At 39.7% G+C, this 16899-nt stretch overlaps 1 protein-coding gene across 1 annotated transcript in view; it reads left to right on the top strand.

The window, feature by feature from the left end:
• Positions 1-918: 918 nt before the first annotated feature.
• The window catches only part of zc3h18 (zinc finger CCCH-type containing 18), a 59081-nt gene continuing 43100 nt past the window's right edge, over positions 919-16899 (top strand). Inside the window, exons 1-3 of the mRNA XM_085462797.1 lie at positions 919-1356; positions 1969-2924; positions 7918-8002. Coding sequence (XP_085318923.1) covers positions 2010-2924; positions 7918-8002 — 1000 coding nt within the window. The 5' untranslated portion in view covers positions 919-1356; positions 1969-2009. The remainder of the gene's footprint in view (positions 1357-1968; positions 2925-7917; positions 8003-16899) is intronic.

The raw sequence follows: 16899 nt of genomic DNA on the forward strand, positions 1-16899 counted from the left end.
CCAGGATCTGTACCTCTCAAGAACCAGGAAACGGGCAGGGAAAATCATCACAGACCCCTCACACCCTGGACACAGACTTTTTGATCTGCTGCCCTCTGGCAGACGGTACAGAAGCCTGCAGACCAGGACCACCCGACACAGGAAGTTTCTTTCCCCTCGCCATCTCCCTTCTTAACAGTTGACCTGTCACACTGCTCCCACTGCCAGACTGCAGCTGCACCTTATGTACATTTTGTAGTATTCATTCCACCTCATTAATTTCTGTATTTTATGTATATAAGGTTAGATTAGTTATTTATAGTTGGTTTACAGAGCTTTGTGTATGTATGTGTAATGTGTATATATAGACACGTGTGTGTGTGTGTGTGTGTGTGTGTGTGTGTGTGTGTGTGTGTGATTTACATTGCTGTGTTTGAGAGCCACCATCTACCGGAACCAAATTCCCTGTATGTGTCTGCACATATACTTGGCCAATAAACACGATTCTGATTCTGATGATTACTTTGTTGTTCTTTAGTGAACTAAACAAAGGTTTAAAAAAGTCTTTGGATATGGAGAACTGAAATAAATGAAATTAGACGAGTTAACTCAAATAGTTAATTCAAAAAGAATTAGTGGTAAAACATTGTATCCATATTACAGTTATTGTCAACAGAGATGAGAGTTCACCAAGTGAATTGAAGAGAAAACATTAATCAAAAATAATACTTACATGGAACGACGTAACTGCTCCCCAAAAATGTCTTCCATTATTTCTAAGTAACTGGTTAAAAATCATGTATGTCTAACAACATTGTTAAAATATTACAGATATTCTCCTGTCAACGTTGGACCATACTGATCTCAGATCTGCCCTGATTAGCTTTCAGCGCAGTTCCAACCACACGGTTGTCGTATTTTGATGACGTTGAGGTAATGGCCGCTCTCGCTGTGCCGTGCAGGGTGTTTTATTTTCATCGCTACAGCGGCTAAAAATAAAACCGTCTAATATTTATTGCAGACTGTAAAAAGTTATATCCGCGAGAGAGTGCAGCTGAAAAGGTAGAGGCGTGGTCTTTATAGAGCTTCGTGTCGGCAAGGTGATTAAAAATGTGTTGTTAGCTCCTAGCACAGTGTACTTGCTCTTTTAGCTTAGCTTCAGGGGAGGCTACATTGTTAACCGTAAGACGGCCAAGTGTACTGGTGCGAACGCTTCGTACTAAACCGGTAGTGTCCACTTATTTGTACGGTTAAGCCAAGCGTTTATAATCGCTGAAGAAAACTATCCATAGGTTGGGGACACTTTACTCGTTATTAGCTTTGTCTTCGCACCGCCAAGTTATGGGCCTTGTTGCGAACTAGCGCGACCCAGCCATTGTAAGTGTTACCAGTGACATTATGCTACAGGGAAACCTGTAGTCTTTATAAACTTGAGCATGTTATCTAATTATGTATACACATGTAGTTGTACCATGGAGCTATATGGAGACTTATATACACCTAAAACTAAATGGTGGTTGTTAGTTAGCTTGTTATAGCTAACGTTTACTTTGCTGGTGAATTAGCAGCGCCGGAAACTAATTTCATATAAAACATATACTGCTGTGATCAACATATAGCTACGTCTTAATCTCAGGAACGGTGTTATCAAAGTTAATAGAAATCGGTTCTTTTCCGTTCTTTGTGTCAGCTATCACCAAATGAACAAAAACAAGTATTTAACGTTATGGTGTATGACAGTTATATGTTACTATAAAAGTTAACTGTACCATTTTTCTTTCAGTGGGTAGCGGAATTAACATATTTTTGTGGTGCATCATTTTAAATTTAATTTGTGATTATAGACATTTTATTGGTTAATTGTGACTGTTTTTAATTGACTGTTTTTAAATCGATTAACAAAAGGCACGTAGCATTACATTAAACAGTATTTAATTGCTATCAGATTACTGGTGACATACAGTTGTCTTTTCTTTCTTTTTTTGGCAGATTGCTTTTTTTGTTTTTGTTTTGCACCAGAGTGGATTCACATGGATACTCCTGAAAGCCCTACCCAGTCCCCTCAGTCTCCTGAGGAGGAGGAGAAGGGTCTTTCTGACAGTGAGTTGCTGGAGTCTCCTAATGAAGAGGAGGACAGGGTCATTTCAGACAGCGAGATCCTCAATGAAGAAGGGGACATAGAAATGCTGGAAAGCCATGGAAAACATGTGGAATTAGAGGAAGAGGAGGATGAGGTGGTGCCTGACTTTGTGTCGGAGCCAGAGGATGAGGAACCTTTTGGAGAAATGGGAGAGTTGGGACAGGATGATGAGAGCATTGTGCTTATGGAGGGGAATGAAGACAGTCCTCAGGTGGCGGAGGAGAGGGAAAGAAAGGAGGATGAGGAGAGAGTTGTTAGCACTCCATTATCCCCAGACTCTGAGCCAGAACATGTCAAGAGCCTTAGTGCTGGAAAAGATGGAGAAGACTGGAAGGAAGGCTATGATGACTACATAAAAGCTGCCTCTGCAGAATGTGAGGTAGCTGAAGTGGATGATCAAGAGGAGGATTACAAAAACAAAGATGAAGAGGATGGAAGAATAAGAGATGAAGAGACAAGGAGAGCTGCTGCGCTAAGGGAAGTGAAGGATGACTCTGTGTCAGTTTCCCGGGAACTGGACGAACATGAGCTTGATTATGATGAGGAGGTCCCAGAGGAGCCTGGCATCCCTACACACGAGGAGGATGATGAGGAAGACACAAAAGTAGAGGGAGATGAAGATGAGGAGGAAAGCGAGGACAAAAGCAGTAAAAAGGAGAAAAAATCAATCCTTCCACCATCTCCTAAACACAGCGAATCCAGGAGGACAGATGGGTCGAAAGGGCCGGAGAGGATACGCCAGGAATCCTTCAGAGACAAGAAGAAGGATGAGGATGATGGAGAAATTGATGAAGGAGAGATTGATGTAAGTTATTGTAGTTCTATTGGTAGTAGTGCTGCCTGATTTGCTGAGTGCAGGTAAATTGTAAAAATCCCTTGTGTTTGAAAATAAGCCTTTAGTCAGGAAGCACTGCTACTGTGTTTTTGTTTTATTGATAAACCTTTAGAACAAATAGCCTTAAACATAAAGAGTGGTGTTAAATCTGAAGAGAAAAAAAAATCCAAGTGGACTGGACCTAATTTGGCTGGATGCTCTTTATGCTACTGCTGAGTGTGTTGAGTGTGTGTTACACTCTCATAATAGGGAAATAAGAATATGAAGCCTTGTAGGCTTAACATTTTCAGAACTCAAAGGTTTCTTCTTTCTTTTTGTGTTTGAAGTCCATATTCTTCTCACGAGTCACGTTTTAGCATGCGAGTAAACGGTCTGTGTGAAGAGCAAAAGAGGGAAAACCAAAAAACGTCCAAATAGAGTTAGTATTTGATTAATAGTTGACTTATACATTCTTGTAAAACCTGAATAGAGCTGTGGATGAGAAAGCACACAATATAATGCAATATAATACATATACTGATATTCGGCCCACCACTGATGCGTTAATGCAATTCTGTTTTGTTTTTTATTTATTTTTTTAAATCAAGTAGTTCTGGAAAGTTTTGCCGCTGTACACTATCACATTAGATTTTTAATCAAATCAAAATGTGGTTGAAGTACAGATTTTCAATTTTAATTCAAGGGGTTTTACACAAGTATTTCATTGGGATTGGGTGATATAGCCTCATAATTACATCACAATATTTCAAGAATGTTTGTGATAACAATATTTACGATGCTAAGCAGAAATAATATTGTTATTGATACAATTTTTAAATTTAGTAGTGTTAGTATTTAGTAAGTATAAAATAACAGCTTAACAACTTGAGCTGTACAAAACAAAAGCATCTTGGGCCTTTAAAACCTCTGCACAGATACGGTCAAATAACTAAAACTAGAAATATGTTTTCAGTTTTGAATGTTTTATAGACTAGTGTGAAAAAGTATTTTTCCCCCTTTCTGACTCTCTTCCTGATTTCTATGTTTGTCACACTTAAACGTTTCAGATCATCAAACAAATGTAAATGTTACACACTGATAACACAAGTAAACACAAAATTTAATTTCTAAATGAAGGTGCGTGGGGGGGGGGGGTGAATAAGTTTTGCCAGGAAATATCTCTATGATCCCCAAGGCTTTTGGGAAGATACTGCTAATTCTGCTCTTGGAGGACAGTGTTTGGCCATGTGTTTATGACCTCAAGATGAAGCACAATTGTCTTTTGCATCAATACAATGATCTAAAACACACCAGCAAGTTCACCTTTGAATGGCTTAAGAGAAACAAAATGAAGACTATGGAACAGGCAATCAATGTCCTGAATTGAATCTTATTGAAATTCCTGTGGCATGACCTTTAAAAAGGTGGTTCCTGTTAAAAAATCCTCCAATTTGGCTGAATTACAACAATTCTGCAAAGATGAGTGGGTCAAAATTCCTCCACAGCCCTCCAAGATACTTATTCCCAATTATTGCAATGGATTTAGCAGCAATCACTTTTTCACACAGGGCCATGTAGGTTTGGAATTTTTCCCCCTTAATAATAAAAACCTTCATGTAGAAACCGAATTTCATGTTTACTTTTGTTATCTTTAGCTAATGTTTACATTTTTTGATAATCTGAACATTTAAGTGTGACTGACATATACAACAATAGGAAATCAGCAAGTGGGCAAAACACTTTTACACACCACAGTATAGGCAGCCATAACAACTTCTGGACAACCCATTTGCTCCACCATAGTCCTATGTGTATTTGTAGCCTGCTTCTGCCTTAAGTGGTGAAAAAGGTTTTGCTTTCAACTTAAGTGTTTTGGTTTAGTTCTTTTTTTGCGGGGGTTTTGGGTTCTTGTTCTCTGACATGCCTAGGCATGTCTTGTTGTGCGCACTACAGAATGTAAACACAAGGGTTTTAAGGGTGTGAATTCTTAATTCGGTCATTTTAGAATTAGGTCATAGTAACTGGTAGGGCTGCTCAATTAATCGAATTTTAATCACGATTACGATCTGGGCTTTCAACGATCATTAAAAATGACTGAGCCAATTATTAGCCCCTCCCTCGTACTTTACTCTCGCGCTGCTCCGTGTGGCAAATCGAGCGCACCTCTCTGCATTTCGAACACGTGTCACAACAATTAAGAGCAGCGGTCTCCAACCTTTTTTGCGCCACGGACCGGTTTATGCCCGACAATATTTTCATGGACCGGCCTTTAAGGTGTCGTGGATACATACAACAAAATAAAACTAGTACCGGTACCGAAAAAAAAGAAGATTTATTCATAACACACGTGAAAAGACCCAGGAAAACCAAGTAAACGATAAAAACGATAACAAAATAACACTGAAAACCGATAAAAACCCTGAAAACTATACATTTCACACCTGAGCCTCAACTCTCGCGGCCCGGTACCAAACGACTCACGGACCGGTACCGGTCCGAGGCCCGGCTGTTGGGGACCGCTGATTAAGAGGACCCGAGGGAAGCTCGGAAAGCTAAGCAGAAGTTATCTGGAGAGGAGAGTGACTGCCGCTGGTTGAAAAGAGAGGTAAAAAAAAACTTCAGTGGTGTGGAAACATTATGGGTTCGCAGAGTCAGACGTGGATCAAGTAGACATAGTGTGTAAACTTTGCTACGGTGTCGTAGCTGCACCACAGAGCAACACTGCAAAGTTTACTAAACATAGATGTTTACATTTTTCATTTATTTTTTATATTGCAAACATTTGCACTGTTATCAGTATTTGCACACTATTTTATATTATTTTTTGACAATCTTTAAAGTCATTATTCAATACATTGTTATTGTTAAATAAATATTGTCAAATAATCGAGATCTCAATTTCAGTGAAAATAATCGTGATTATCATTTTGCCATAATCGAGCAGCCCTAGTAACTGGTACCAGGTACTACTAGGGCTACCAGTTACCAGTTTTTTGCTATTTACTCAGCTGGGGTTCCAAGCGATCTGAGCAAGTACTAAAATGTGACGTCATTAGATTGCATGCCACCTATTGGTTGGTCAGTAGCATCACTCAATGAGTCATGAGAGCTTCTCATTCACGAAAGTCAAAACCACTATTTTTGAAACCCGGCAACAAGGGAAATGGCTAAACAAAAACAACGTCATGTTCCCCGAGTCTGACAAAAAAACAAAAACAAAACACAGACCAAGCACCAAGTATATTGTTTTCTCAGCGTCCATCTTTGTTGTAGCATTCGTGTCGCATGTTAATTACGTCACAGGATGCTTGGCACTGTTGCTATGATGACGAGCATGCACAAAAGATAGTACTGAAATATAATGGAAAACCAGTTGAGTCGTTATGAGTTGATCTGAGTAGGTACTGATGGAAAATTGGCTTTGATGTTTCAAAAAAACAAGTTCTAACATTGTTTGGAGTGAGCCCTAGTACTGTCTCCAAATTGAAGGCAGCGTTTCATATAATGGGGATTGTCAGACATGTTGCCCAATGAGCATCCGAAGGACACATCATGAAGACATCAGGTGATTGCGCTCCTCGGCCTGTACACCTGACCTGACAAGAAAAGAAAAAAAAAATCAGTGTGTTGAAATGCAACTTGTCAGTGTACCTGATTCAGAACGTATTCTACAAACCCCAACGTTACAGCTAACAGGTGGATTTTCCTGTTTCATTTTAGCTAGCCAACAACGAGGAGGCACTTACTGCCTAAAAGACAGAGCGTAAAAGTGGACAGAATGTACTTGTGGGGGTTTTTTTAAACATAAAACTGATTGCTGCAGCAAAGAGAAGTGCAAAAGCGGCTACCATTAGACGGCTTTTTAGTCTTGGTGTCCTCTTTTTCCTGTCAACAGACTGGGCTAACAAGTCTGTTAGTACCAACCAGCCAAGTGATGTCATGTTCTGCCTCTAGTGGAGAGGCAGAATGGGCACTAAAAGTCTTTATCTTATAACTGCCTGGATCAGCAGAATGTCACACACTAGTGATTGTTAGGGCTGGGTATTTTCACTGATTTTTTTAACTGATTCAATTCTGATTCACAAGGCCCCGGTTCGATTCAATTCCGTTTTTGACTCAGTCAGAAATATTATAATTAGGATAATTTATCTTGGATATGTACTTTTGAAAGAACCCTCTAAACCTTGTAAATAAAATATATTTATTTCCAAATTAGGAAAACGGATCCTAAAGCAGTTACAGTCTTGGACTTATTATTTAATCCGTAAAGCCTCAGGGGTTTTTCTGAGGTTCCTGCTGGAAAATGACATGCCCAAAGTGAACGGACTATTTCTCTGCAATTACAAACTTGGTGTAAACCATCTAGGTATAAAAACAATGCTGACACTCGTGAGGCTTCATCAGAGGTGTAAGCATCACAGCAGATGCCTTTGTGTCAAAGTAACTGAGGCTAAAACCCAGAAAAATATAAAGGAGTTTTTACTGGCCTGATCTTTTATAGCACATAACCCTCTTGAAAATATGCTGCAAAATTCAGAGTTCGCAGTGACGAAACCTGCATTTTTGGATTCTGTGATGAGATGTTGGCTTTCAGCACCTGTGCCATCGAGTGAACAAGCCGTGTGTTTACATCTTTGTGTAGAATCTGTCTATCTGCTCTTTAATTTTTTCTATTTTATCTCTTTGGTGGTTGTTGAAATAGTTTTGTGAGCTTTTAGCTGAGATTCTGATATTTCTGGAAAAATACATTAATTTAAAAAAATGATTGCAGGATTTGATCGATATCGGATTATTCAAATTAAAATTGATTTGAATTAGGAAATCTTTTTTTTTTAACCCATCCCCAATGATTGTTCCTCATTAGACATTTAAAATAATTTCTACTTTGCACTTGAAATACAAATAGCACACACTTCACAACAATAGTCTGGATACAGTGATGTGTTGTGAAGTGTCATGATTTGGCTTGTGTATGTGTATGCAGGATGATGATCTGGAGGAGGGGGAGGTCAAAGATCCTTCAGACAGGAAGATCCGACCACGTCCCATCTGCAGGTTTTTCATTAAAGGTAGGTGGTGAACAGCAGATGAAGTGTCGTAGTAAAGTATTTACCTTCATCCTTTTTACTTTTTCACATGGGGCATATACAGTGTTATACAGTGGTCCCCTGCTATAACGCAGTTCACCTTTTGCTGGTTTGCGGATTTTTTTTGGGTGCAATTTTGCATGCTTTTTAAAAATATTTTTACAGCACATTGTGTTCTGCGTCCTGATTGGCTGTAGACCATTGTCAATCAATCTTGTTTACATAAATCTTCGACCGCTAGCAGTGTGACTCTGAAGTGCTGTACTGTGTATGTTAGTAAGTTTTCTCCCCAACAAACACAACAATGTCGACAAAACATTTTGCATCGTCAAAGGCAACCGCAGGCGTCTTTGGTTTCATTCTATAATACTGGACTTATTTTTCTACGAAGGTTTGAACTTTGAGAGTGTTTAAACAAGAGAGAAAAGCGAGAAAATGTTCATGCCTGTCTGAGAAAACTGTATAAAGGGATATAGGGCAGGGATAGCTCAGTAGGTAAAGTGGTCACCCCATGATCGGAAGGTCGGCGGTTCGAATCCACTTAACGGCTACCCTGAGGTACCCCTGAGCAAGGTACCGTCCCTACACACTGCTCCCCGGGCGCCTGCTTAGTGGGCTGCCCACTGCTTCACTGAGTGAATGGGTCAAATGCAGAGAAAAACAAGTAATTTCCCCATGGGGATCAATAAAGTATCCATTATTATTATTATTATTATTATTATTATTATTAAAGTGTGTAGTGAGGGGTTTGATAGCCTTAAAACATCTATAATAATTGTAAAAAATAAAGTTGGCTACTTCACAGATTTCACCTATCGCGGCTTATTTTTAGAATGTAAGTCCCACGATAAACGAGGGACCACTGTATTTGATAGCTTTTTTTCCTCTAATAAATAATGTTTTAATAATTAAATTTTTTCTATTTACTTGGATTGTATTTATTTGGAATAATTTTCTAATATCAAAATTTGTTTGATCGGAAACATTTCTGTGTGAAGAATATGCAAAGAAAAAAAAAATCTAAGAAATTTCAAAAGGGCAAATATTTTTTCAAGGCACTGTATATAGCCACTGTGACTCAAAGCACGTTGAGGCTAACGCTAGGCTAAATTGGCTTCTTTCAAAATGTTAGAGAGCCCACCCACCACTTTAATCAGACTCTATGACTGAGTACTTTAGTAGCAGTGGAAAGGAAAAACTCTGTTTTAACAAGAAGAAACCACTGAAAAACCAGGCTCAGGGAGGTGCAGCCATCTGCCGCGATAGGTTGGGGGTGACGGGAGGAAGATGAGACTAAAGACATGCTGTGGAAAAAAGTGAAAATACAGAGTCTAAACACGTTATGTGAAAAGGGGTGAGAAAAGGAGAAAAGCTCAATGCATCATGGGAAGCCCCCAGCAGCAGCAGCATAACTAAAGGTGGATTCAGGGTCATCTGATCCAGCCCTACCTGTATGATTTGTGCAATACTCAGAGACATGGCCAAGGTAAGAAAGGCTGAAAGACGACCACCACTGAACAAGACACACAAGCTGAAACGTCAAGACTGGGCCAAGAAATATCTCAAGACTGGTTTTTCTAAGGTTTTATGGACTGATGAAATGAGAGTGAGTCTTGATGGGCCAGATGGATGGGCCCGTGGCTGGATTGGTAAAGGGCAGAGAGCTCCAGTCCGACTCAGACGCCAGCAAGGTGGAGGTGGAGTACTGGTTTGGGCTGGTATCATCAAAGATGAGCTTGTGGGGCCTTTTCGGGTTGAGGATGGAGTCAAGCTCAACTCCCAGTCCTACTGCCAGTTTCTGGAAGACACCTTCTTCAAGCAGTGGTACAGGAAGAAGTCTTCATCCTTCAAGAAAAACATGATTTTCATGCAGGACAATGCTCCATCACACGCGTCCAAGTACTCCACAGCGTGGCTGGCAAGAAAGGGTATAAGAGAAGAAAAACTAATGACATGGCCTCCTTGTTCACCTGATCTGAACCCCATTGAGAACCTGTGGTCCATCATCAAATGTGAGATTTACAAGGAGGGAAAACAGTACACCTCTCTGAACAGTGTCTGGGAGGCTGTGGTTGCTGCTGCACGCAATGTTGATGGTGAACAGATCAAAAAACTGACAGAATCCATGGATGGCAGGCTTTTGAGTGTCCTTGCAAAGAAAGGTGGCTATATTGGTCGCTGATTTGTTTTTGTTTTGTTTTTGAATGTCAGAAATGTATATTTGTGAATGTGGAGATGTTATATTGGTTTCACTGGTAAAAATAAATAATTGAAATGGGTATATATTTGTTTTTTGTTAAGTTGCCTAATAATTATGCACAGTAATAGTCACCTGCACACACAGATATCCCCCTAAAATAGCTAAAACTAAAAACAAACTAAAAACTACTTCCAAAAACATTCAGCTTTGATATTAATGAGTTTTTTGGGTTCATTGAGAACATGGTTGTTGTTCAATAATAACATTATTCCTCAAAAATACAACTTGCCTAATAATTCTGCACTCCCTGTAAGTATTTCTTTGTCACTCACCTTTTTCATTTGTGATGTGTTTATACACTGATCATTATCATAATCTCTGACTCTCTTCCATAGTGTTTTTTTTTTTTTTTTTTTTTTTTTTTTTTTTTTTAAATCTTCCTCCCATCAACCCCAGCCAGTTGCATTGTAGTTCTGTCTGATGTTTCTTCCTATTAAAAGGGAGTTTTTTTCTTTCCCACTGTTGCCAACTGCTCGCTCATAAGGGGCCATTTGTTGCGGTTTTCTCTATATTATTGTAAAGTCCTTTACCTTACGATATAATGAACCTTGAGTCAACTGTTTTTGTGATTTGACACTTTATAAATAGAATTGAACAGTAGCCCATACATACCCGTACCATAAGGCTGCGTCCACCGTGATAAGGTAATGTGGTATGGGCTCTTTCTCTTCTTCCTCATACTTTTCTTTTCCCATTAGAGATGTTCCTGGAGACTAATTTCTTAGTTGACTAAATGAGGAAAAATATTTGGACTAACTAGACTAAATAGTCTCTTGTTGTATACCTTGTTGGCATGTATTTTAAAAAAGTATTTTAATTAGAACCTAGCTTATCAGTGTGCTTTAATTGAACACAACTTACATAATGTCTGAACAGTTTTCTTCATCCATGTAATGATCAGTTATATCAAATGATAAAGCATTTATCATTGGTCCAAATCCAGGCCTCAAAGGCCAGTGTCCTCCAGGTTTTAGACATCACCCTGGATCAACACACCTCACTCAAATGATTATTACCATTACAATGATTCAGTCATTACCAGGCCTATGGAAAACGTCAAGACATGTTGAGGAGGTAATTTAGCCATTTAAATCAGCTTCGTTGGATCAAGGACACATCTAAAACCTGCAGGACACTGGCCCTCGAGGCCTGGAGTTGGACACCCCTGGTATAGATTATTCAACATTTGTCCTGATTTTTGGTGTACCGTATTTTTTGGACCATATGTGCACTGGATTATATAAGATAAGATAAGACTTTATTGATCCCACAACGGGGAAATTTTTGCGTCACCTCACCTCATATGGTGCACTGTCGATGAACGCGTCTGTTTTCATACATAAGGCGCACAGGATTATAAGGTGCATTAAGCGAAACAAAACAGTCAGATAATTCAAAATTTACTCAACTGATTCTTCTTGCTTCCTCCACTTCCTTACCATTCATTCATTAATGTTGAATTCTCTCGCAGCTGCTCTATTCTCATGTTGTTTCAGTATATTAATTACTAACTTCACATTGTGGATGGATTATCTCAGTTGTTCTCCTGACTGAAGTTTGGTACGTTTACAGCATCCTGCCATGCGATTGAATTTGTCCCTAACAATAAGGAAACCTGATGTTAACTTTTATGGAGTGGAAAAAAGTTAGTCTATGTGTTTATGTTATGCTAACATAGATGTGTGGCTATCCATCACATAGCAAATCATTATGTACTAGCTAGTCCATCTCCAGTAACCCTACAAACATCACTGCTGTTTAGTTTTCTGTCTTCGTTTATGTTGGAAGTGACAGCAGAGCTGTGCGTTTTAATTTTTTCAGAAATCTCTCAGTCAGAACATGCTATATCATGTTTAGGTGGAAACTAGTGCACTGACTTCCTGCTAACTTCTAACTCTGTTAAATTTAATAAATTCTGTTTTCATGGATGCCCGGATGTTAAACTTAATTGTTACACATAGTAAAGCAGCAACCCGATCATTTTATTAAAGATGAAAGAATTTAGACAGTTTTTAAGTCTCAGTGATGCCGCAGTGTTCGTTTGACTTTGGGACCTGAAGCGGACAGAGTTTTGGATCCAGATTACTCCGCGAGACTCCTGATCAATCAAGTGGTGCGGCTTCGTAGCTTACAAAAGTCGTAATAAAACATTTTCTTGACAGATTTTTGAGCGCCGTGTACCATATAAAATCTGTTTGAGGTCAGTAAGCACAACCAGAATTCATACATAAGGCGCACTGTCGATTTTTGAGAAAAGGAGAAAGGATTTTAAGTGCGCCTTATAGTGCGGAAAATACGGTACACGGATTCACTCAGTGACTGTTCCTATTTAATGACCTGTGAAAAACCTTCATATGTAGGTATTTGGGGTGCAACGATACACAAAATTCACGGTTCGGTTCGGTTCGATACTTTTTCAATACAAAAAAAAATGTTCATGCCTTTTTAATTTGTCATTTATTAAAATTATAAATATATATTTTAACTCAAAAGTACAGTTTTTAAATTTAATGTTGCTGAAACAACAAAGTAATAAAAATTAAATATCTGATCGAGAAATCACTCATCTTTGGAAAAGAGAGTTTATTACAGAGAAATGTCTCTTTCCAAAATAAAAGCAATACTATACGCTTCTTCTGGGCTATATTCTCAGCAGCATATTAAACATATCAGGTCCCCATAAGGAGAATCATGTGCTAACGACTGTCTAAATGACTCGGGTAAAGTTTGTAGCATGCATGCTTGTTGTTTTTGTCTGCTTCCACTTGTCTTTGCACTAGGGTGATGTCAGAGTAAATGTGCAGCCATATTCGTTGTGTTCCCACTAGTGCTGTCAGCGTTAATCTCGTTGAAATTACGTTAACGCCACAACACGGCAAATCTCCGTTAACGAGTTACCGCGGATCGCCCCGTGCGTGGGGCTGGACAGCCAACACGTTAGCGAGCAAACTGCGCTAACGCACTAGTTCCCATCAATGTAATTGAGCATTTTATCCATGACGCGCTTACCATCAGGGTCATACGTCACATGAAAACCAAAATAGTTCCAAACGCCACATCTGAATGAGGGTGGGGAGGTTCAATTTGCCATGTTGCAACGAGCTTAACTTCTGTCTCGCTAGCTTGCCCTGCGCTCAGTGAATCTGCACTCGACTGCTCCGCCTAGGCTGCACTGTCGAGCGCAGATCCACTGAGCGCTCAACACAGACAGCATCGTCAGAAGGAAAGTTGATAAAATAAATAAAAAATTTTGTATTGTTCGATACACATGCGTACCGAACCGAAAGCACTGTATCGAACGGTTCAATATCGATACGACTAATGTTGCACCCCTAGTAGCTATGGTCAAGATGTACATTTTGTAATTCTTTCTCTGAGCAATGCCATATCCTATTTCTAAAAAATAATACTATACTACTACTATACTATACTATACTTTTTTTTTTTTTTTTTTTTTTACTTAAGTAAAAGTGAAAAAGTTCAGTTAAATCTACTCAAAGTAAGAAAGTAAAATGGTTATTTGGAGGACATTTACACTAACTATTTTTCTGCTAAGCTATCTCTACTTTGTGCTATATTGATGTAACAATGAAATATTATTAGCTTCTCAAAAACTGCTATTTGCTATTGCCGACATTGTAAAGGGTGACTCTGCCGCAACTCATCATAATTTCTTTTGTGAGTTGAAAGAAATTTTCTTAGTGCTTACTGCTGCTCTGATGTTCATTGTTCTTTGTGGATTTATACAACTGAATTCATCATGTGAAAATATTTCATGAGCTTTCTTAAGATCACGTGTTTTTCCAGCACTAAACTAAAAAAAAACCCATCTCTTTACCAGGGTGAGAAGTTATTTCACACACTTTCTCTCCATAAATACAGCAACTGTACCTTTTAGCTAGCAGACTTGCTGAAGCTGCGTGACCACAAACGCCATTGCAACCCACTTTGACCCCTGATTATAGCTCTATAAATTATGTATAAACTATATCTTTTTGAATCTTTCATGTCATCGTGTGTGATATATCCTGGATTTTTTCCCCCAAGCTTTATTTTCATTTTTAAATTGGAAAACAAATAACAACAAACAAACAAAGCAAAAAAAACAAACTGAAAACTCACAACTTGTATCTATGCCTTTCAAGGATAACCTCAGACATCCGAAAACCAAACACAGAAAATACAAGCAGCATAATAATAATAATAATAATAATAATAATAACAGCATAACAACATTGATAATTGATAATTACAGAATTTTTTTAAAAGCAAACAAAAAAACAAACAAACAAAGAACTCAAAAAAAAAAAGGAAAAAAAAGTGAGCAAGACAGAAAACACATCATGTGAACCCCTCCCACCATCCCCCCACCCCTTTACCCCTGTATGGCTCTCAACCTCATCACATTCGTGTATCCAGACAGCCCATATTTACACCTATCTATAGAAACTCTCATGCACAGGAATCAACATCCCCCACGATAAAACTGCAGCATTCAGGAAATCGAGTCAGGAGGGCCTAACCGGGGATCAACTCAAGGCAGGATATATCCTGGATTTATCAGAATTTTCTTTTAATGTTTTGCTCTTCCCTTCATTCAGACTCAGATTGGTTACTCACATTTTTATTACCGGTAATCATCATAAATCAAACCCATCAAAGTCCTCATCCTCTGTGTCTGAATTGAACAGCTGCGCTAAATCTCCATCAAACATTCCAGGTTCACTTTCTTCACCGTCAGAGTCACTTTCCGTGCTGTGCGGCTCCTCGGAAATGATGCCGGCTTTTGCGAAAGCTCGAACAACAGTGCCAGCAGAGATGTTAGCCCAAGCATCTACAATCCATTCGCAAATTGTGGCGTAACTCGCCCGGCGCTGCCTTCCACTCTTAGTGAACCTGTGGTCTCCATCGGTCATCCATCGCTCCCACGCCTTACTTTGAACGGCCGGTTCACACCGATGTCCAGCGGTTGGAGTTCCTTTGTCAGGCCTCCCGGAATGACAGCAAGTTCACAGTTAATTTGTTTCACTTGTTTTTTCACATCGGCTGTGAGATGGGCACGCATAGAGTCACAGATCAACAGCGATAGTGATGCGTGGAAAAAAACCACTTGGTCTCCTTACATACACCTCCCTCAGCCACTCTTTCATCATTTCCTCATCCATCCAGCCCTTTTCATTTGCCTTAATGATGATTCCTGCTGGAAACTTCTCTTTAGGCAAAGTCTTTCGCTTAAAAATCACCATAGGCGGCAGTTTCTGTCCATTAGCATGGCAGCCAAGCACAACAGTAAAAGAAGACTTTTCATACCCCGTTGTGCATATCGCTACCGTGCTGGTCCCCTTCTCCACAGTGTGACTCACTGGGATGTCGAAAATGAGCGGGACCTCGTCCATGTTTGTGATGTGGCTGGGCTGGATGTGTTTGTCGGCGATGCGTTTGCTGCAGTAGGAGCGGAAGATGGCCAGCTTTTCCTTATAATCCGCTGGAAGTTGCTGCGCTACCGTAGTCCTGGTCCGGATGGAAAAATGGCACCGTTTCATAAAACGAAAGCACCAAGACGGACCTCCTTGGAAATGTTCAATTTTCATTTCTTCTGCTAGCAAAACTGCTTTTAGTCGAATGGTAACCGTCGAAACGCTTCTCCCGCTCGTTCTTTGCTCGATGATCCACTGCTCGAGTCTTTTCTCCAACTCGGGCCACCTTGCCTTATGTCCGCGGAAACTCACCTGCATCTTCTTGACCTGTCGGAGCTTGTTTTCCAGCTTCCTCCACTTGCGAACCATCGATTCATTAATCTTAAATTCTTTCGCGGCTGCTCGATTTCCATGTTCCTCTGCGTAGCTGATGGCCTTCAGTTTAAACTGTGCTTCATAAGCGTGTCTCTTTGCCATTTTCAGGGTTGTTAAAACAACGATGTTCCACATAATGCACATACCTGTCCTTTTATACAGGTATGTGCGATTGTACCGGTATATACAATCAACGCCCACCCTTCAGTGTTCTCATGGTGTTCTCTACTACGTCCTCCTTACAACACACACAGGGCGCACTGCACTATAGAGATTGACAGACCACGTGACTTTCGCGCATTGCATGCCGGGAACTCGTGGCAAAACAATCCAAGTACCTGCATCAAATGCAAGCATTTGCAGCACCGCAAAACGTTCATTCTTCGGTTCCAATAAATTCTTGCTTTTTCTTTGCCCCCCAAAAAGGTATGTACAAAATGAAGGAGAACAATGCCGGTCCGAACAAAGACAGACTTGATGAAAAGTCAAAGAAAAGATACGAGGAAAAAAATCAAACCAGTGAAAGGGTTAGACCCTTACGAGCAAACAGAGTGACAAAATACGTTAGCGTGCTGCCCAACTTTCACCACGCTCATATTTATAATTATACGGTTCTTGGAGTGAGCGCATACACTCATGAAGTTTAGTAACTTCAGGTCACTGCAACAAGCCCAGGTACAGTTTACCGACGGATGGGTGCAGGACCTTGAAACGCACCGTGTAGAAAGTAAAGACCATCGTACGTATCATAAGTTTACCAGTCTGACAAATCGTCGTCATAAATACACATTCGTTAACCGTTTATTAATAGGACCTTTGAGCTCAAC

The sequence above is a fragment of the Copadichromis virginalis genome, linkage group LG7 (genome assembly GCF_057382275.1).
Source record: "Copadichromis virginalis isolate Kocher_CV1m ecotype Utaka linkage group LG7, C_Virginalis_male_GT1.1, whole genome shotgun sequence".
In the NCBI taxonomy this organism is placed as follows: domain Eukaryota; kingdom Metazoa; phylum Chordata; class Actinopteri; order Cichliformes; family Cichlidae; genus Copadichromis; species Copadichromis virginalis.